The 21728-nt window shown below is 37.1% G+C and overlaps 1 protein-coding gene across 1 annotated transcript; it reads left to right on the forward strand.

Moving 5' to 3' along the window:
- The first annotated feature begins 13189 nt into the window (after window positions 1-13189).
- Window positions 13190-17899, forward strand: LOC131166214 (protein KINESIN LIGHT CHAIN-RELATED 1-like). Its single transcript, XM_058124560.1, has 3 exons — window positions 13190-14218; window positions 15764-16672; window positions 17508-17899. The coding sequence occupies exons 1-3, from the start codon at window positions 13575-13577 to the stop codon at window positions 17731-17733; spliced, it is 1779 nt and encodes a 592-aa protein (XP_057980543.1). The 5' UTR covers window positions 13190-13574; the 3' UTR covers window positions 17734-17899.
- Window positions 17900-21728: the final 3829 nt, after the last annotated feature.

Here is a 21728-nt window from a genome sequence, read left to right on the forward strand (position 1 = left end):
GCTACCACCGCTCTGGCCTTAACTCCGGCTGCCCTGCTCCGGACATCCGAACGCCACACTTCTGCATCATTCCTGAATGACCTCTCGTGTCTCCGTCTTCAACCTGCAAACCACTTTCATGGCACCGTCTCTCACGCACGAGCCACCTTGCTGCCAGCTCCGCTCCAGAACTCTGGTCAGAACCTGTTGCTGCTCAAGCACAGGCAGCCGGTGCATCAACCCTTTGCCGGAGTCCTCTGCTCCGGCCATCTGCCGCTAGCCACAACAACTCTCAGACTAGACCCACAGCTCTGGCTTCTCCCCATATTTTTTCTTTTTATTGCCAAGGTAAGATTTCATTTGTAATATGTAAACGTAATAATTTTTGTTGTCATATTATATTTTATTTTATTTTTTTAGTGCGCAATATTTAAGTTGTATGTGTAATATGTATTCTTAGGTTTTGGGTTGTTATCTTGTTGTGGTTCTTATGTGTAAGATATTTTTTATTATTATTATTTTATTCATGCTTATATTGTATGTTAACTTTATATTATATTATTAGTATTTTAGAATTTTGGTCATGTTATATATCATGTTAGGATTTTTAGTAGATTAGTTGTAGTATATGTGGTATTTTAGAACTATAGTTGTATGTGTATTCTAGAATGATAGTCATATTAGGTATTTAATAACTTAGGATTTATAAGTAACATCATACATATAATTTAGTATTTTAGGTAACTTTTAATATAGCATCTTGAGTAATACTATATATTTATTATTATTATGATACTTTTAGTATGTTAATATATAAGGTATTATTTATTATGGTAAGTTTAATATTTTAGGTAATATAATATATTTGGTGTTTTGGTATCATGCTATTATATTTTATGTTTAGTATATATAGCGTTATAGTAATTTATTACGTATTATAGTATTTGTGGATATTTATTATTATTATCGTGATTATGTGTATTATGGTATGTTTGAGTATTTTTATTTATAACGTACATGTAGTATTTTAATATTATGGTATGTTCATTATCTTAGTCTATATTATATGTTTTATATTCTACTATTATTGGTATGTTGGATATTTTAGCTTGTATTACATATGTTGATTAGTATGTATTGTGGTATCCTAATATTCTAGTTTATTACTATTTTTTTTATCATTATTATTATGTTTAAATTATTATATCTATTATCAAAAACCTCCCAAACTAGTACTTTCATACTTAGGAAAATCCATAAAATTTCTAAAATTTGGGATTGTATTTTATAAAGTATTTTTTTTTTTATCCCTATGATTTTAATGTTAGGGTATGAGCTTTCGGACTTCACGTACCTTTAAGCTTTGAGGGAATATATATGTATATATTATATTTATTTAGTTATTTATTTATTTTCCATGTGTATTTATAAATTCATAAAAGGAGTAATTTAAAGACTTTTTAAATTAACTTAGGGATAATTCTAAATTAATTAGGTACCGTTCGTAAGAACGGGCGCGTAGGGGGTGCTTGTACCTTCCCCTCGCGTAACCGAACTCCCGACCCCAGTTCTGGTAACGAAGACCCACTCTACCCCTAATGGGGTAGTAATCCTGTGTTCTAACCACACTAAAAGGTTAGTGGTGACTCTGACATTCCATATTTTTTCTTGAAAATTAAAATTGATTTTTATTTCGCCACCCGAGGCACACGCGCTCCTGGGACGTCGTGACAGCATGAAATGCAAGGCATTGCATAAGATGTATGGTAATACATGAAATGTAGGTAATGCGTGCAATGGATGACAATGCATGAAATGTAGGCAATGCATAAGATGTATGGTAATATATGGAATGCAGGGCAATGCATGAAATTTAGGTGATGCATGAAATACATGGCAATGCATGAGATGCATGGTAATGCATGGAATGCATGACAATATATGAAATTTAGGTAATGCATGAAATGTATGACAATGCGTGAAATTTGGGGTAATGCATGACAATGCATGAATCTTTTCTCCCAATGCACTTGTGATCAATGACCTTATCTTTGGTCTCTACATGAAACTCGCCACATCTGAATGGATCTGTAACTGATCTTGGCTTAATCTTCTTTATTCATCTGGTCATGGAAGTGATTGACTCAGCTCAAATGAAAATCACAAAATCTGCCCCAGTTGAATGGACCTACAGCTGATCTTAACTCTGATTTCATATTCCAATCTGATAAGAAGGCGCTTGAATGGGACCTACTGAGACTCAACTCAAAATTTGCCCCAGTTAAATTCATCTATCATCGATCTTGACTCTATTATTGGATTCTTTTGAATAAGCAGATTCTGATATAACATTTACCCCAATTAGACTGCTCTTTCTCCACACGTATCTTTTTTATAGAAAGTACTGGTGATTTTGAAACTCTTCGACTATCCATCCTTTTTTAACGCTCTAAAGAGTAAGAAGGGTTCCTTTGTTTTTTTTATTTTTTATTTTTTATTTTTTATTTTTTTTAAAACGAGGAATGATTATGCAACTATGACATCAACTTGCTAAATCAAAAGGTCATCCGCACAAAATAAATGTTTTACCATGTTTCAATACTATCATAGGGGAAAATTCATACCAATATTCAAGAGTCGTATAACGTTGATTTCCTAGCCTGGACGACTGTCATTCTCTTCAACTGCCCCTGTTCCATCAACCCATGCTTTGATCTCAAGATGGTCTTTAAGACTCGGGACGAAACGTAGGCTTAGGGATGTAGGCTTTCAGAATACAAAGGGAAACTAAGGGTTAAAAATACCACCCCAAATAATGTTTTATGCTCTCAGTTCGAGTTGAGGCGTTTTGTAAGATGTTGACCGAACTTGTTATTTAAACAAGCTGCCTACGTAACTTTTCAGGATCAGGTCATTACGTAGTTCAGACTCAATATTGAGTCTGAAAAATCATTTGAGACAACAATGTTTACCAATCTGGTCAGGACTTTCATTTGGACCGTAATGTAGGCTAAGGATATGTGTTAAAGAAAGAAATATTTAAATAAGGTTCAAAACTTATCAATCTTCTCACATGTATTCGCTAGTCAAAGATCACATATGACTCATGTCCCTTATTTTTCTTTCTTCTTCCTCCTACTTTTATTTTTTTCTTTCCTTTTTAATCTTCTTTTCCTTCTTTTGCTGCAACTTTCACTTTTCCTTTTATAAAGGAATCTTGACTTCATTTTCATTTGAACTTCAATTGGGACCAATCTTTTAAAAACTGCCCCAGTGTGGGGTGTGATCCTTTGAAGGGTTAATCAAGAAATGAATCTTTTAGGCTCAAAAAGGGTTTGCAAGAGATTTCTTCTTTGACTTTCTTTTGGGTAGCAGAACAATGGCCTGCCATCATTTTGGTAATAACTATTGTCTCAAATGATTTGCCAAATGCTAAGGTACCCATGCCCCAGTTAGATTTCTGGTGATCTGACTTTTAAGAAAAAAAAACTGGTTTAACATTCAGGTTCAACTTGGTTGACAAATGGTAAATCATTGTTTGGGTTCTTTTAGGGATAACTGGTCAGCCAAAGAGGGCCATCCATCATTTGATCAAAACATGAGTGATAAATTGATAGGAATTATCAAAATAGTATAGCCGCTTCGTTGAATTCCTTAGAAAGTAAGATACTTCTTCATAACATCTGAATTTGATGATTGTTTCATCTTTCTCTACTTTCGCCTCTTGGGTTGAATTGTCAAAATTAACAGCTCTTTCCAGCTTGTGAATACTGGCAATATTACTTTCCCTATTCCCGCATGAAACATAAGCAAACAATATTTAACAACTGGACTCATGATGTAAGTAAGATAACTAAATGCATAATTCATTTTATTGAATATAGAAAATATTCCAAGACACAGGCGTCCACGGATTACAAAATGCAAATAACAATGGGGAAAACAAAAGAACATCAATTGAAAAGGATTAGATAGTCAAAAGGTCACTACTCCAGCACTTTAGCCTCTATGGATAACAAATGAAACCATTGATTTGAGAACCTCCCTGATATGTTAACCACTTCCTTTATCGTGTTTGGGCAAAGGATTCTCTTGGACTCCCGGTTGTTTGTCGTCAAACGCTAACCATCCTGCCTCTTTAATGATTGCACCTTATGCTTGGAGGCCCAACATCAGTCAATAGTATGGCCGGGAGAGTTAGCATGGTACTCAAAACGAACCCCAGGATCATACCACTGTGGAGGAGGGTTCGCAACGGGCATCCTAGGGATTGCAGATACCATCCCCCTTTCCCGCAGCTGAGGAAATAATTCGGCATATGTCATGGGAATGGGGTCCACCCTTCGGAAGTTTCTGGTCACATTCCTGTCTCGTGCTTGCTGATTCGGTGGGGCGAACGTAGGACCAGAGTGCACAATTTGGGGCCTTGTGCCTGTATGCGCTATTTGATTTACCATGGGCTCAAAACCAAAGTTTCTCTTGGGCCATTGGTTCCCACCTATGGTGTATTGATTCTTCCAATTATACTGCCCATGTATCATTTGTGCCTCTTCCTCCTTCTTCCTATTAGTCCACCTTTTGCTTAAACCAGTTTCTGTGCCACTATCCTTGACTAGGCTTGCCTTGATATCGCCTTCAATTCTTCCTCCCGCAGCCACAATATCCATAAAATTGTGGGGAGTTGCTCTCCGAAGGTGCGTGCTGTAGGGGTCTTTTAATGTGCTTACAAACAAAGAGATGGCTTCTCGGTCACTCACCGGGGGGTCCACCTGGATCGAAATATCTCTCCACTTGTAAGCATATTCTCTGAATGTTTTGGTGGATTTCTTCTCCATTTCTTGTAGAATCATTCGATCAGGCGCCATTTCCATCACATGGCGGTAGTGAGTAACAAAGGTGTTGGCCAAGTCCTTCCAGGTGCGGATCCGGGCCTTATCTTACTGAATGTACCAACGGATAGCGGACCCGGTCAAACTACTTTTAAAACAATGCATCATTAGTTTTTCATCGTCTGAGTAAGCAGCCATTGCTTGGCAATACATTACTAAATGTGTTCGAGGGCACCAGGTCCCGTCAAACTTTTCAAAGTCCGGCATTTTGAACTTTGGTGGTAGGGTGACTTTTGGCACCAAGCAGAGGTCATTTGGATTAACGAAATCAAAAGAATTAAATCCTTTCATTGCTTTCAAGCGCTCTTCCAATACATCACAACGACGCTCAGCCTCAGATTTTCTGATCCTCATATCAGAAGGTACTAACGGAGGAGTTCCTACCATTGGGAACCCTTGTGCTATCACAGCAGGGATAAAAGGAGACATATTTGGTAGTGGACCTCCATGACACCAAGGGGTGGAATTGATGTTTGTCCATGATTTGGGGTGAACCCTGGGGGATGAGTGGGGTCCATATCTACTTCGAGATCAACCTGCACCGCCTTTCCTTTGTTCATCAGTAACTCCAGGACCTTCCTTATCTTATCATTTATCTCTTCTTGTCCTTGTTCTAGGCCCAGGACTCTATTTTCTAATTGTTCACTCATTTCTCTCGCTCTTCGCCTGGTATTGTACTGATGCGTGGTGGTCTCAATTATTGCTTTATATTACTCAAACGACCTCTTTGAACTGAAAACCAACAATTTCCTTTTTAGAATCATGAATGCACAATTATGTACTGCATGAGTGAATGTGTTTTGATGTATGATTAGGGTATGCAATAGGTGTTTATGCATGGATGCAACTAGTGCACTTATATATACAAACAAAGATATGAACGTGCATGCAGCCTATCGTGTATGACTATGTATGAAATGAAATGCATGAATACGATGTAACCTAAATGACTACTTTTCTAGGATTCTAGAAAAATTCCACTAATGAGAGATTTCTAGATTAGCACGACCATTGATGGGCCACGATTTCAGTTCAAATCTTCCCTTAACCATTCTTTTCCTAGTTGACGGTCCATGTATCCCAGATTCTATGAAAGGTCAGATTATGTTCTGAGGTTGAGATTGACCCAGACTAGTCAACCTGTTGGATTTGTTCAATGCGGACTTGTGAACTTTAGTGTGCACTTGGGCTTCAAGTATTTTAAAATATGGGCTCCAAGCTATTTCATGATGGGATAAAGCCCTAGTTGAAAAGGAATTGGGCTTAGATTACTTGAAAAATGTTGGTCCAAATTTTTAGGCAATGGGGTCAAAGCCCTCTTTTGAAATTTGGGTTTGACCCTTTTTAAAAATCTGGCTTGGGTCGAGTTTTTGCTTAAGAAAAGGTCGAGCCCTAGTTTGTTTTTAAAGAATTGGGCCCGAGTTATTTGGAAAGGGTTGGGCCGACCCATATTTTAAAATGCTTGAGCCAAGTTCTTCATTCTTTGAAAGGATAGACCATGGTCTCATTATTGGGTTTTTTAAGAATGCTAGCTAAGTAGTATGTAAGTCTAAAATGGATGCAAAATACATGGTATAATATAAGGTATCTCACAACATATATACAACAGACGGTATGGGGAGAAGGATGTCCTGACCCAGGGTAGGTACATATATACAGGGTTCTTCATGGCTCTATCCTAGTTAGGGAAGACTATAGACAAGTATGTGTGGGTAAGCTCTAATCCCTATTGATAAAAAGGTTCCCAATCTAACCTCCATCCTCACCCAAAAGGGGTTTGGACAAATTTTAAACTGAGCGGAGTGGTTCGCGGGTCCCCACAAGTCCTGCCACGTGGGGACAAATGGTATTGCACTCCTTTTTAATCTTAGCAGGTAAAGCCTGGGTATAGAGCGTGAGAGTGTGTGAATTTATAAGCTTAGCCTAAACCCGCTACCCCCACATTTATTCACATGCTATTAAAAATATGGAAACAAGATATCTATAATTAATATATTTATTCAAAAAATATGGAACAACAATATTTGCAATTAATATGTTTATTCAAAAAATTTGCAAACAAAATATTTTTAGTTAATATGCTTACTTAAAAAAAAAAATATGGAAACAAAATATTTACGATTAGTATACAAACTATCTATAATTAATATACTTATTCAAAATATCTACAATTAATATGCTTATTCAGAATATTTGAAAACAAAATATCTACAATTAATATTCAAAAATAATAATAATTAGGAAAAAAATATTTTTAATTAATTAAGGTTGTTTGTAAATTATGGAAATAAACTATTTACAATTAATCAAGGTTATTTACGAATTACAATATTCACAAAATTAGGAGTAATTAAAAGATTTATTAAATTTGAACTTGAGATAATTTCTAATTAATTACTGGCTCGACTCTCTAAGTCCCCAGCGGAGTCACCAAGCTGTCGCGACGTCCCGATGAGTGCATGTGCCCCGAGTGGCGAAATAAAAATCAATTTAATTGTCAAGGAAAAATAAGAATATCGGAGTCGCCACTAACCTTTTAGTGTTCTTTAGAACACATGATTACTACCTCGTTAAGGGTAGAATGAGTCTATGTTACCAGAGTTGGGCTCGGGAGTTCGGTTACGCGAGGGGAAGGTACGAGCACCCCCTATGCGCCCGTTCTTACGAATGGTATCTAATTAATTTGGAATTATCCCTAAGTCAATCTAGTAAGTCTTTAAAATTACTCCTCAGTAAATTTACTAATACACATACAAAGTGGATAAATAAATAAATAAATAAATAAGTAAATAAATAATACAAAAATATATATAAAATATAAATATTTACATATTCTCTCATAACCAAAGGTACGTGAAGCCCGAAAGCTCATACCCCAGCATTAAAATCATAGGGATATACCCACACAAAAATACTTACTAAAATAATACCAAAATACTAGAAATAATGGATACCGCAATACGAAATATAAACATAAGATATAGTTGAAAATTCCAGAAATATGTGATAATAATAGCCCTAATATATTATAATGATAATACATTACCTGTAATAATAATACTACTATAATAATAACACATATATATCTCATAATATTAATAACACATAAATACCAATACAATATTATAATACCACTTTAATATTTATATATCATAACACGTAAATATTAATATTATACCATAATAATACTACTAGACTAATAATACATATATATCATAATTTTAATAACTATACAATGTGATAATAATATATCTTAACAAATGCATGCAAAAACCCTAACTATAAATAATCAAAACTTTAACGTAACACTAATAAAACCCTGATATTAATAATAAAGGAAATATTTAAGAACATGACAATAAATCAAACTCTAAAAGTCAAATGTAATATAAACAAACATGGAAACAAATAAGACGAAATTATGGAATTAGACAAACCGTAAAATAAATATACAATGTCAATCAAACCCGCAATAATATACAATAATATAAAAATAATCAAACCCTAAAGAAAAAATCAACGTGCAATAATATGGAAACAAATCAAAAATCCTAAAAAATATGCACTAATAATTTGGAAAGATATCAAACCCCAAAGTTGAAATGTGATAACAATATGGAAACACTCATAACCCTAAAACTGATAAACAATCTATATAGAGATTAAACCCTAAAAATATTAATAACATGGAAACCAATTAAAACCCTAAATATAATAGGCAATATATATAATAATAATAACTTGGAAATAATTAGAGCCTTAATATTAATGTACAATATTAGTCAAAACCCTAAATAATATGATAATATGACTAGTACAATATTAATAAAAAGTTTAACTTAAATAACAGTAAATCAAGAACACTAAACATAATAAAAAGACCTAAAATCTTAATGATGCAAAACCCTAAATAATACAATATATACTAAAATAAATAAAAACCCTCAGGATAATATACAACAATAGCATAGACACCCTAAATAATAAATAAGTATATCACAATGATTGAAGATACAATGATAGCATAGACACTTTAAACCAATATTCAAACAATAAATATGGACATGTAATAAGGTATTAAAAAAAAAATAATCCAATAATAATATTAATATTCATATACATATATATATATATATATATATATATATAATAAAAGTCTAAACATGAAAACTATATATTACAAAAAAAAAAGGCACTAAATATTACACATACCTGCATAAAAAAAAAAAAAAAACAAAAACCCAAATATTAGATATGTAATGACCAAAATCAAAAGAGAAATAAATAAAAATAGAATAAAACAAAATAAAAATAAAGTGAAATCGCATACCTGTATGTGTGTGTGTTCTATGCAGGGAGCTTGCAGAGGGAGGCACTTATAGTGGGGTGTACCGCAGGAGAACTAGGACAGAGGGGGCAGTTGTCTAGTATCTGTTTGGGTTGGTGATTCGGCTGGCAGTTGGACGGAGTGGCTCGGGCTCGTGCAGTGCGGAGGCTGTTGCAAGTAGCCTGGTGAGGAGGCTCGCCGGAGGTTTGGGTTCAGTCTGGTGTTGATGGAGAACGCCGGTGATGGTGGAAGCTGCTGCTACTATCGCCGAAGCCGCGACCCCATGGCAAAAATGATGGTGCTTGTGGTTGCCGACGAGATGACGTGCGTGAGGGCGTCGGAGGAACTGTGATTGGGGAGGCCCGCCGGTGCTGGTTCGTAAGAGAATAGAGGTTGCTGCCCTGTGTATAAGGGAAATAGTTAGAGAACGGATGGAGATATGAGGATGCTGCTCTGTGTCAGAACAGTGGTCGGATCTGTGAGAGTGAGAGATGGCGACGACAGCAAGGCTGGTTGTTGTGATGCAGGGGGGCCACCGTGGGGGTGGAACTGGTGGCTTGCTGGGGCTATTGTGGAATGCCGTTGGCTGCAAGAAGGTTGGAACAGGGGAGTCTCTTGGTTGGTGAATGGTTTGGAGGTTGTGTGGTGATGGGAGAGGAGGAGGAAGAAGAAGAAGAAGACAAAAGCAGTTGAAAAAGATGAAGAAGATGAAAGAGAAGCCGAAAAATATGATTTTTATTTTTGCTTTTTGGCTCTCTCAGCCTCGTTGCTGTGTTGCGCCCCGGCCCCCTTTCCTTTGGGCATGTTCTCTTCTTTTATAAGCTAAACCAAACCCTAAAATCTTTTTTTCTTTTTCTTTTTTGTATTTTTATGGTAATAATAAATATGGTAACTAATAATAATAATATCTTAATAATAATAATAATAGTAATGTAATAATGCAAGATTTGAAAATAATAATATAATAATAGTACGATAATAATAATAATAATAATAAAGTGATATTTAATAATAATAATAATAATAATAATAAGGATAATAAGAAAAATAATTGGAAAGTAATAATAATAAAATAATATTTAAAATAACGATAATAAGAGAAATGGTAATAATAACATATTAATAATAGTAATGAGAATGGTAATGGTAATAATAATAAAATACTATAATAATAATAACACTAATACTAATAATACCAATAATAATAATAATAATAATAATAATAATAATAATAATAATAATAATAATAATAAAATAAAATAATAGTGATAATAAAATAATAATAATAAAAATAAGGTAATAATAATAATAATAATACAATGAGAAAGGATCCCTTGTTCTATTTGGTTAGGGCAAAAATAGGGTGTCTACAGTATGTATAGTGTTATGAAGTATGTAAATGATACTGGTATGCCACACACTGATATAAACTGTTTTTTTCCTTACTAAGAGGTGTCTCACCCCGAATGTACGTATAATATTTTCAGGGCCTTCAGGTAGCGGTAAGTAGCATCCTAGCGTTTGGGAGCAAGGGTGTCGTAGCTACTGCTAGTACCTTTTTGGGTACAAGTTTTGGTATCCAAGTTGTCGGGTTAGTTTTGTAGACACTTGGGGTATGTTTTGTAATATGGGAATGTATATCCTAACTTGTATGGTATAGACTCTGGTATGACACTAGTTATGTATGAAAGATCGTTTTTTCGCTGCGTATTCTAATGAGTATGGACGTTTGTATGTATGTATATAGGGTATCCGTTCACCCCACGGGGTCGGACCCTCTTTGTATGTTGTATCATATATGTTTTAATTGATACAGAGATAGGTTAGGTTACTTTATTCACACTTGGGACCCATTTATGGGTTCGAGGCGTGACAATAGCTCAGCTCATACGCTGGTAAATCATACACGTAGTACGGCCCGTACGCCAACAAAACATATAAAAATCTCGGCTCTTACGCCGGGTTTCTATTATAAAAATTCATATCATTAACACATTTCCAGAAAACAGTATTTCATAACAATTTCTACTCATGCCACACTAATAGGTTTTCCGCATATTTAACATACCATCATTTTTAACAGTATTTTTCCAAATATAAATCATATATATAGACATATTTACTTTCCTGAAATCAAATGCTATAACAATATACATATTTTTCATAAAATACTAGCTTAGTTTATCCCCTTACCTGATTCCTGAAAACTCTTTAAGAAAATCTGTCCTGCACTCGCAGGGTTCCCGGTTCAACACCCTGAAAACAGAATTTCCTAGAACTAGAGTTCAGTATTTCTACGCGTATATCACTTCCTATAACTGTTAATTAACCAAATACTGAGTAGAAAACCTTACCCTAGATTTGGGATGGTTTCCAACTCAATCCCACCGACGATCCGCTTCGGCAGACTTGCAGAGAACTTTCCCAGGAGCTTCATGGTGGCTTCATCAAACCGGCAGAAATTCGGCCCCAAATCAGAGAGAGAAGGGGGAAGAACCGAAGGATGAGAGAGAGAGAGGATTTCTGCGCAAGATTTCCATCAAAAATTCGAGTTTTTCACTATTTATAGGGCTAGATTCGTTGACGAGCCACATCATCTCGTCCATGAGTCCTTTAATAATTTCGTCGACGAAACCCACTCCTCGTCGACGAAATTCAAACAGCCCAAAACCTCTCTTGGTATTTCCTCGTTGACGAATCTTGCCTTCGTCGACGAGGTCCTCTTATACCCTCGTCGACGAATCCCCTGCGTTCGTCGACGAGGCCTTGATAATTTCCTTCGATTATTCCTTCCAAAGTGTAATGTTGTCAATGAATGCTTTGCATTCGTCGACAAAGTTGATTGCCTCCTTCTATTTCTGGTTTCCATTTCCCTTTCTTTTTATTATTTAAATACCATTATTCTTCGGGTTGTTACAAAACATGTTTGCAACTTTAAGAAGATAAGTATAGGGACTAACCTAAAGTGCTAACCATGTAGAGACAGTGCAAAAAGCACTAATCTTACTATGAAATGATAAGAGATGAGATGGGAAGAAGAGAAATGGTAAAGAACAATGGATAACAAAAAAATAAAAAAATTGGACAAGGAGAAGAATGTGTGTTGAAATCTTTGTTTCTTAGTGCCAAAATGCTTTCTTTCATTACTACGTGCGTGCACAAATTTGGCCCCAACTTGGTCTATATATAGATCAAGCACTTGGGAGGGGGAAAATTGAAAATTGAATTCAAAATTTAAAAAGTTGACTAAAAAATTTACCTTGTACGAGACAAGGTAGTTACTACAGCCTTGACTAAATATTCGTCAATGGTCGAAAATTGCCCAAGCTATTCAACCACCCTTGAGAGGCTGATTAACTATCCATCAGGTTGGCTTGGCCTCAACTGCTTTGCACGTGCGTGAAGGAGAAAACATAGGAAAGGACACTTGTCGGCCACCTACAAGTGGCCTATCGACCACTTTGCAAAATTTTTAATTTTCTCTTATATTTTATCTTGAAATTAATTACTTGAGTTGGATTGTTATTTATTTGGTCAGACCGGTAGGGATAAGTTCGTTTGTTCATTAGGGGCATCTTGTGTGATTAACAATGAGGAGTCTTAAAAGTTATAGCAATTGCTGGATGGTGAAAGAACACAAATTAGAGGATGGGAAAAATGAGATAGAGAAAAAATATATTAAGGAGAGAGAGAGTGAGAGACACTAGATTTGTTAAAAGTGATGAGCACTTGCATTGATGTAGACTTGGAGCTACCATAAGATATATTCTACACCTCTACGCATGTTTATACCACCTTATTTTCCAGTATGTATAAAAATTGCACACTGATGAATTAATTACAGTTATTTTATTATTTATTTGGCATAAGAGAAAATCAAAATTTCACGTCCGATGACAGTTTTTTAATTAGGCATTAATAATGGGAAGAAATTGAAGATACTGAAATTAAAAATTTGGTGCCAACGAAGTCATACTCGGGGTACGGATGGACTGTGCAATTTCTTGTCACAATCAATTCACAACAATGGTGGGGATGTGGGAGATTCCCCGCTCCTCACCTCCCCATCCACAGTGAGCAAACGCATTGCTGTGTAAGCAACCGAAAAGCATTAGGAAAGAGAGCGAAAAGTGTCTAAAAGCAGTACAGAAGCAAAAGCGCCCATGAACTCCCACATTCTTCTTCAATGGACTTTCTCTCTCTCTTCCTCCCCTTTTTCATCTTAAAGATAGTCATCAAATTGAAGTACCCTGGGTCTTTCATCATCAGGAGTCTCCTCCAAGCAACTCTCGCTCCTCGCCCTTAAACTCTTCCTCATTTCCCCTTCCATTCCTTTCATTTATTCCCCTTCTTCAACCTAAACTGTGCTCAATTCAACCATGCCGGGTCTGAAAACCCCCCCCGAACCCACACCCCTTCCCACACCCCTTCAAATTCGCGTTCCAGATGATCCCAGTTTTCGAAAACACGACAATGGTACTCCCAGAAGTTATGCCAGGCGAACCCCCTCGCCGTCGCCGTCGCCATCGATTTCAAGGTCTCGACCGTCGCCGGACTGGAGGAGAAAGACGCCGGAAAAGAAGGCTGTCGACGAACCGTCGCTCAACAACCCGGATCTGGGGCCCTTTTTGCTGAAGCTGGCCCGGGACACGATTGCATCCGGGGACAGTCCGAACAAGGCTTTGGACTACGCAATCCGGGCGTCCGAGTCCTTCGAGCGGTGCACGGGTCGGGGCGACCCGAGCTTGGATTTGGCGATGAGCCTGCACGTAGTGGCGGCGATCTACTGCAACCTGGGAAAGTTCCAGGAGGCGGTGCAGGTTCTGGAGCGTGCGGTTCGGGTCCCTGATGTGGCGAGAGGGTCGGACCACGCGCTCGCTGCGTTTTCCGGGTATATGCAGCTCGGTGATACGCACTCCATGCTCGGGCAACTGGATCGATCCATTTCATCTTACGAATCGGGTTTGAAGATCCAAGTAGAATCACTGGGCGGTTCTGATCCGAGAGTTGCAGAGACTTGCAGGTAAAGTGAAAAAAAAAAAAAAAATCCCAAAAGCTGCCATACGACTCCTCCATTCTATCTCCCCGCGCATGTTAGCTCAGCCTGCGGTGAACCACTAATGTGCGCCATACAAGGAAAGCCTTTTCGTTTGTTTAACGTGCGCGTACAGGTTCATGGTTAGCTGGGCCCACATTATTCGAGCATATATGGGTCACATTTGCCCGTGGTTGCACTTAATAATTATAGTATTAACAGTAGTAAATTTGGAAATTATGAGCTACAAGTAGGATTGTGGACCTAATGGATCATTTCATCTTCTTTTACATAAATTATATATATGTTTGGTGCTAAATGATTAAAAGCTATACCTTTTTTTCCAGTGATCAGTGGAGAATGTAGTGAATTTCAAGGCAGCATATGAATGGCACTTGATGGCATTGGCATTGGCATTGGCATGCCATCTTTTCTCCCAATTCCCAATATAGCTTTATAATCACTTAAATGAATTGGAAAAGTAGCCGCATTGTTTGAACCTGGTCCGCCGTTCATGGTTCTGCAATTTGGAAAAAGGGTAGCTCAGGCATGCTGAATTGCAGATCTAGTGTGCTATCTGGACTTGTGCCCCCCTTTTGCAGTCTTACATGTGCTCCATTTGATGTTTGGAATCCCGGAAGTGTGGAAGGGATCTTGAGAACTATGTTGGGAATTTGTGGATGCTTTATTGACAATATCATTCCTTCTGCAGGGTAAATGAAACATTGGTTCATTCTTGATTTTGGATGCAAGTTTGTAGGGAATGAGATTCACAAATAGCTTCATTAGTTATATTTGAAGCCATAAATGTATGACATAATGGAGAGAATGAGGAATTTTCTGTTAGGCTTTGTGTTCTCTTTAGCAGCTCTAGGCAGCAATTTAAGTAATTTTTTTGGTAACCTGTAACTCTCATCTGGACGAGCCCCTTGGACACCCCAAGGCTATCAAATCGGGGATGGGAGGCCCTACCCCCAGGCACCATCCATTGTAGCCAAGGATGGCCCCTAATGCATAATTGAACCTCGGACCTTGTGGTAATCCCATTGTGCTATATATGCAATTGTGCATAACATTTTCCTTTGAAACAAACTAATGGAATGATATCACCACCCAGAATTTGCTAATCCCGTCCATTGTGCTGTGTTTTATTTTTCATGCATATGAGACTCACTTGACTCGCATCCTCTTTCAAAGAGGTCGTGCTTGCATGAAAAATGAAATCTTAGGTGGGGTCCCTGTGGTATGCAAGTTGTTGTTGTTGTGTTTTCCCCCCTCTTGACACCGTTATAATTTCTTGTATTGATTTTATGCGTGTCATCTAGTTTAGCCATCTTATTTGTTCAATAATATACAGTCTCATGTATAAAAGCCATGTTTCATTCTACATACTCCAGAGTATGTACTGTGTAACACTATAGCTTGCTTTTACATTGTTTTATTTTTTTTAAAAAAAATGCTTGAAAAATTAAAAATAACCGCTGAATGTACCCTGGCATATGTACTTTTTCAAAATTAATTTGGATATTGCAGGTACTTGGCTGAGGCTCATGTTCAGGCAATGCAATTTGATGCGGCAGAGAATGTCTGCAAAAGGATGCTTGAAATTCACAGGGAGCATAGTGCACCAGCATCCCTTGAAGAAGCAGCTGATCGCAGGCTTATGGCTCTGATCTATGAGGCAAAGGGAGATTATGAATCTGCTCTTGAGCATCTTGTCCTTGCTAGCATGTCAATGATTGCCAATAGTCAAGACATTGAGGTTGCAGCTATAGATGTTAGCATTGGTAATGTTTACTTGTCACTCTGCCGCTTCGATGAGGCAGTTTTTTCATATCAGAAGGCACTTACGGTCTTCAAATCTGTGAGGGGTGAAAATCACCCTTCTGTCGCCTCGGTCTTTATTCGCCTTGCCAATCTCTACTATAGAACAGGCAAGCTGCGAGAATCCAAATCCTACTGTGAGAATGCCCTGAGGATATATTCAAAACCCATGCCTGGAACAACGTCTGAGGAGGTTGCCAGTGGGTTGACTGAAATCTCAGCCATATATGAAGCTGTGAATGATCCTGAGGAGGCACTGAAGCTCTTGCAGAGGGCAATGAGGTTATTGCAGGACACCCCTGGACAACGTAGTACAATTGCTGGGATAGAAGCGCAGATGGGTGTGATGTTTTACATCGTTGGGAGGTATAGAGAGGCTCGGAGCTCTTTTGAGAATGCTGTAGCAAGGCTTCGTGCCAGTGGGGAGAGTAAATCTGCCTTCTTTGGAATACTTTTAAACCAGATGGGATTGGCTTGTGCGCAACTATATGACATAGATGAGGCTGCCACCTTGTTTGAAGAAGCAAGGGGCATAATGGAGCAGGAGTGTGGCTTGTGTCACTTGGACACACTTGGGGTATATAGCAATCTTGCAGCGACTTATGATGCCATGGGAAGGTAATTATTCTATATACAAGTTTCACTTCAAGCTCGCTCTCACATGGGTACCCATTTGCTTTTACTGTCCTCTATATTTGTTGCTCTATTTGTGTGCTTTGCATGCGTTTTTGATTTCCACTATGAATTTTCAGATTTCTCTTTCATGTTCCTAATTGAGTTTGAGCCTATGACATAGTTTAGAAAATAGACATATGTTATTTGCAAACTTGAATGAAGCATATAGAGCCAATGCCTTTTTCTTCTGTAAGCAGAAAAACAATAAGAGTTGTGTTTTGGGACCTTAATCCAAAAAGAAGATATTGTTCCAACAGGTTATCCCATCCTTGATCAAGAGAATGCCTCTTACCTCATTAGTTCCATTGGGTGCTTACTACATATACGATTGAGTCTTATTCTCAATAGGAGATTAGAACCTAACAATGTATTTGAATAATTACTAGGCTAACTCTAGGGAGACCTTGCAGAGTTATTAGCCTATAGAACAGATCCTATCCAAGTAAGGTCATAAGACTCATAACTCTAGGGAGGCCTAAATAGCCATTCATTATAATTTCTGTTCTGTGTAGGACAGTCTTATCTTTGTATTCCATTTTAATTACAAATGAATCTAGCCATAAATTGACTGGCTAGCTACATATCCTAGAGGTATTGGGCATTAACATGTTATCTTGGGGGTTCAAAGGGAACATAGCACTTGATGTAGTTTACAATTTATTCTGTATCTATACAAGTCATTTTAGGTAAGTTTTCATGGCCTAGTAAGCTTTGGATTTTCTGCTGCTGGATTCACTATTACTTGCATTGAACACAAAACTCATGGTTTCTGTTGCAGGGTGGACGATGCAATTGAGATATTGGAGTACATTCTTACCGTGAGGGAAGAAAAACTTGGGACTGCAAATCCGGAAGTTGATGATGAGAAGAAAAGGCTTGCTCAGCTATTGAGAGAAGTGGGTCGGTCTCGCAGCAGAAAAGGAAAATCACTCGAAAAACTCCTCGATTCCAGTTCCCTGGGGATGAAGAGGGGACAAAAGGGTGGATATGGTTTCAAAACTTGATCAATAACTTGATTCCCTCATCATTTTCTCTTCCTACGTGGAAGCCTATCTTCTTCTTCTACCATTTTTTTTTTTCCAAATATAATCTTTGTAACATATAAGTAGGGGCAAGAAGCTTCAATGAATTCTCCATTTTTACTAGAGAACCAATTTTTCCTTCTTCCAATGTCTTCCCTACTTCAGCTTATCAGTTAGATTATTTCGTTGTAGTTCCTAATCTTGAAGCCCATTGCCCAAAAGGGAAAAAAAAACCAATTTTTCCTTTTTCCAATGTCTTCCCTACTTCATCTAGCTCATCAGTAAGACTATTTCTTTGTAGCCTCTAATGTTGAAGCCCATTGCCCAAAAGGTAAAGAGGGTTCATATGCAATGGTTGTTTCTTTTAGCATGCTTGGCCTCGTGCTGGTTGGATAATTACGAGCATTAATTGTGTTCCCTTAACCCAAAAGGCCTAAAGCTATACTGCAAACATTATACCATAAACATACATAAACACATTTACTAATTTGGTTTGTAGAATGTGTTAGGAATTTAGTACAACTATAACAATAAAGTTAAATACAAATCAAATACAAACACAATTTATAATTAGTTTGTGATATGAATTTTACTCTTTTTAAGGAGATTCAAATCCTTTGCCATTTTTTTGGTTTAGCTCATCAAATATATGTAGCAAAACTTCACTTAACTTGTCTCCTAAGATACAGTAGTTTGATTTGAGTGGTATGGATTCTGCACAAATGCAAGAGCCCAAGGCTCCACAAAGAACACATTTTTTAGGCTGTCAATCTCTCTACACACAGATAATAGGATAGTATGATAAGAATGATGAGAAAAAAATTGTGAGTAGAGATTATGAGTAGAGCCAATGGCTTTAGGGGTCTATCTATAGACACAAGATCTAAATTCAAGGTTGTGAAATACATCAATCAAGGATGAAGTGTGTAAAATGTTAACCAACCTATGTAAGAAACTTCAAAATGAAAAAGGGTATGATGTTTTACACATTAGAAGTGATAGAGGTGGAGAGCTCAAAAATAGAGATGTTGAAAACTATTGTGACAAATATTGAATTTTTCACAACTTTTCAGCACCACATACACATCAACAAAATGGAGTTATTGAAAGAAATAATAGATCACTTAAGGAAATGACTAGGATTATGCTAAATGAGCATAACTTGCGTAATGCTTTTGGGCTGAAGCAGTAAACATCGCATGCTATGTGATGAACAGAGTGTCTATTATGACTAGTCTAGATAAAATCCCTATGAACTTTGAAAAGGTAAAAGACCAAACATCTCTTACTTCCATGTATTTGGCTATAAGTGTTTTGTATTAGATGATAAAGGAGACCTAGGAAAATTTGATGTTAAGTCAAATGAAGGAATCTTCCTAGGATATGCAGTTAATCGTAAAGCTTTTAGAGTTTACAATAAAAAAACCCTATTTGTTGTAGAATCCATACATGTATCATTTGATGAAGCTAATCCATTCTCTTCTAAACCTACTGATGTTGATGATCTAGACGTAAGAAACAGTTTAGAAGATCTAGCAATTCATGAAATCAAGGATGAGAGCAATGAAACTCAAGCACCATCTAATGATAACTCTCTAGAACAGTTTGAATTGCCTAAATAATGGAAATTCGTGAAGAATCACCCTAAGGACCAAATCATAGGTGAACCATCACGAAGGGTGTCCACTAGATCCTCATTAAAGAACTTATGTAATCATTGTGCGTTACTATCTCAAGAGGAACCTAAGAATATAAATGAAGCAATCAATGATGACTCATGAGCTGTGCAAGAGGAATTGAATCAATTTGAGAGGAATAAAATTTGGAAGTTAGTTCCTAAACCTGCTGATCATTCAGTAATTGACATTAAATGGGTCTATCGGAATAAAAAGGATGAAAAATGCATTGTAGCCCATAACAAGAGTAGATTAGTAGCTCAAGGTTACAATCAAGAAGAAGGATATACAACGAGCATATAAGATCTACGGAACCAATCCTTGGTAAGATCTTAAATCTTTTATTTATGCAAGAGAGTTTTCCCAACATCCTTTATATGTTTAATGTCTTATGATGGGAAAGATTTATTACATATCAACTTAGGGGTATTTATCCTAACTTGGTTAGATTGTTTTATGCAAACATGGAAAGGGGCGAAAATATGTAAACGACCACTGTCATGGACAAGCATTTGCACTCACCCAATGGACTATTGCAACAAGATTTAGGATTCAAGTTGGTGAGTTTGAATGTCCTAACCTAGGAAAATCCTGGATTATGGCACATGACTTTACCCCAGAAGAATCCTTTCACTTAATTATGAGTGAGCAACCTGTATATTTTGGTCACCCACCTTTGTACAGGCAATTGAACCTTGAAGCTTAGATAATTAATATCCTTATTACATACAACATTCTACCTAGGGTTGGGTCTCACGATCATCTATCCTATTTAGATTGTTTTGTAATGTGGTTCTTATACAAAGGGAAACGCTTGGATCTGTCTACCCTGATCCTAAGATGGATGATCTCAAAATAAGAAACAAGGCAAATTATTCTTCTCTATTGAGGAAATATGAACCTCATATTTGATCATCTTAGGGTTGCAAACTCGTCCACCCTATTCATCAAAAGCACATCCTATGACAAATTTTCATCTACTACGGTAAAACTCATGGGATACGAGCTATATCTAGACTTGGGTTCGATACTAAAACCAAATAGAGCTCCTTAAGGTAGTGTAGGTTTATAAGGAGATCAGGATCATGGTCAACATCCACATTAGGATGCACCACTTGTTCCAACAGTTCCAGATACTGATGCTTCTTTGTGGTTCATTGATTATCGTCAACATATGAACTCCTAGTTGAGTGCTTTCCATGGTGATATGGATACAAAATATAATGCACTCTAGTCCAGTCTTACTTCATTCGATCATAGGCTTGCATGTATTGAGAGTCATATGTAGGGGTGTACAAAATTTACCAAAAAATCGAGAACCGGATCGAAATTGAACCGTTTGAAGCTTCAGTTTGGTATTTTAGTTTTGATCTTTGGTTTCGATTTTGAATTTATAAAAAACCAATTTTCGATTTTGATTTCGATTTCGGTTTCACTTAAAAATCGAACCGTAAAAATCAAAAACTGATTATAAACTTAAAATAATTATTTTTAATACTATATATATATATATATATATATATATATATATATATATGTTTCTTGTGAAATACATTATTTCTTTAATTAGGATTGTTGTGTCTTGCTAAATATGTTCGGGGAGTGGGGAAGGATTTTATATAAGATGCATGAGATTCATGCTTCCCATTTTGGTGATATAGGATGAGTTTGATGGAGTGGAAGAGCCCCCATAGGCAGAGAGAGAGAGAGAGAGAGAGAGAGAGAGAGAGAGAGAGAGAGAGAGAGAGAGAGAGAGAGAGAGAGAGAGATAGAGAGAGAGAGAGAGAGAGAGAGAGAGAGAGAGAGAGAGAGAGAGAGAGAGAGAGAGAGAGAGAGAGAGAGAGAGAGAGAGAGAGCTGAGAATTTCTTATCCCTATATAGATACATAGTTAAGATATCCGATTAGATATAGATATCTGTGTAACAATTTCTGTTCTGGGTTTCCATAGAGAGAGAGAGAGAGAGAGAGAGAGAGAGATGGTTTTCATTTCTTGGTTTTTGTGAGAAGTTTCAGTGTCAGCCTTGGCTATGGGGGAGCAGACCCAAATCCTCACTGTAACCTCATCTGTAGTGACATCAACTTCTGTTCCTCCCCAAAAACCTACTTCCTCGCCGGACATCTCATCTTTGCCTCCCAAATCTTGAAAGGTCTCTTCAGGTACTTCCTCTCACTCCTCCACCCTTGCGGACCCCTCGACAATCACCATTGCCACCGTCTCCGCCAGTGGCGGTGGAAAAGACACTCTGTAGCTAGTCAAAGTACCACAACAGCCAACTGCAAGAGTGTTGCCTTGTGAAGGA

The sequence above is a fragment of the Malania oleifera genome, chromosome 10, assembly GCF_029873635.1.
Source record: "Malania oleifera isolate guangnan ecotype guangnan chromosome 10, ASM2987363v1, whole genome shotgun sequence".
Classification (NCBI taxonomy): Eukaryota; Viridiplantae; Streptophyta; class Magnoliopsida; order Santalales; family Ximeniaceae; genus Malania; species Malania oleifera.

What these genes read in the sequence shown, in the direction of transcription:
- LOC131166214 (XM_058124560.1), top strand. Translation starts at nt 13,575, where the DNA reads ATGCCGGGTCTGAAAACCCCCCCCGAACCCACACCCCTTCCCACACCC. An exon ending in AGAGTTGCAGAGACTTGCAG is followed by an intron (nt 14,219 to 15,763) that starts GTAAAGTGAAAA and finishes TGGATATTGCAG; the next exon opens with GTACTTGGCTGAGGCTCATG. An exon ending in ACTTATGATGCCATGGGAAG is followed by an intron (nt 16,673 to 17,507) that starts GTAATTATTCTA and finishes TTTCTGTTGCAG; the next exon opens with GGTGGACGATGCAATTGAGA.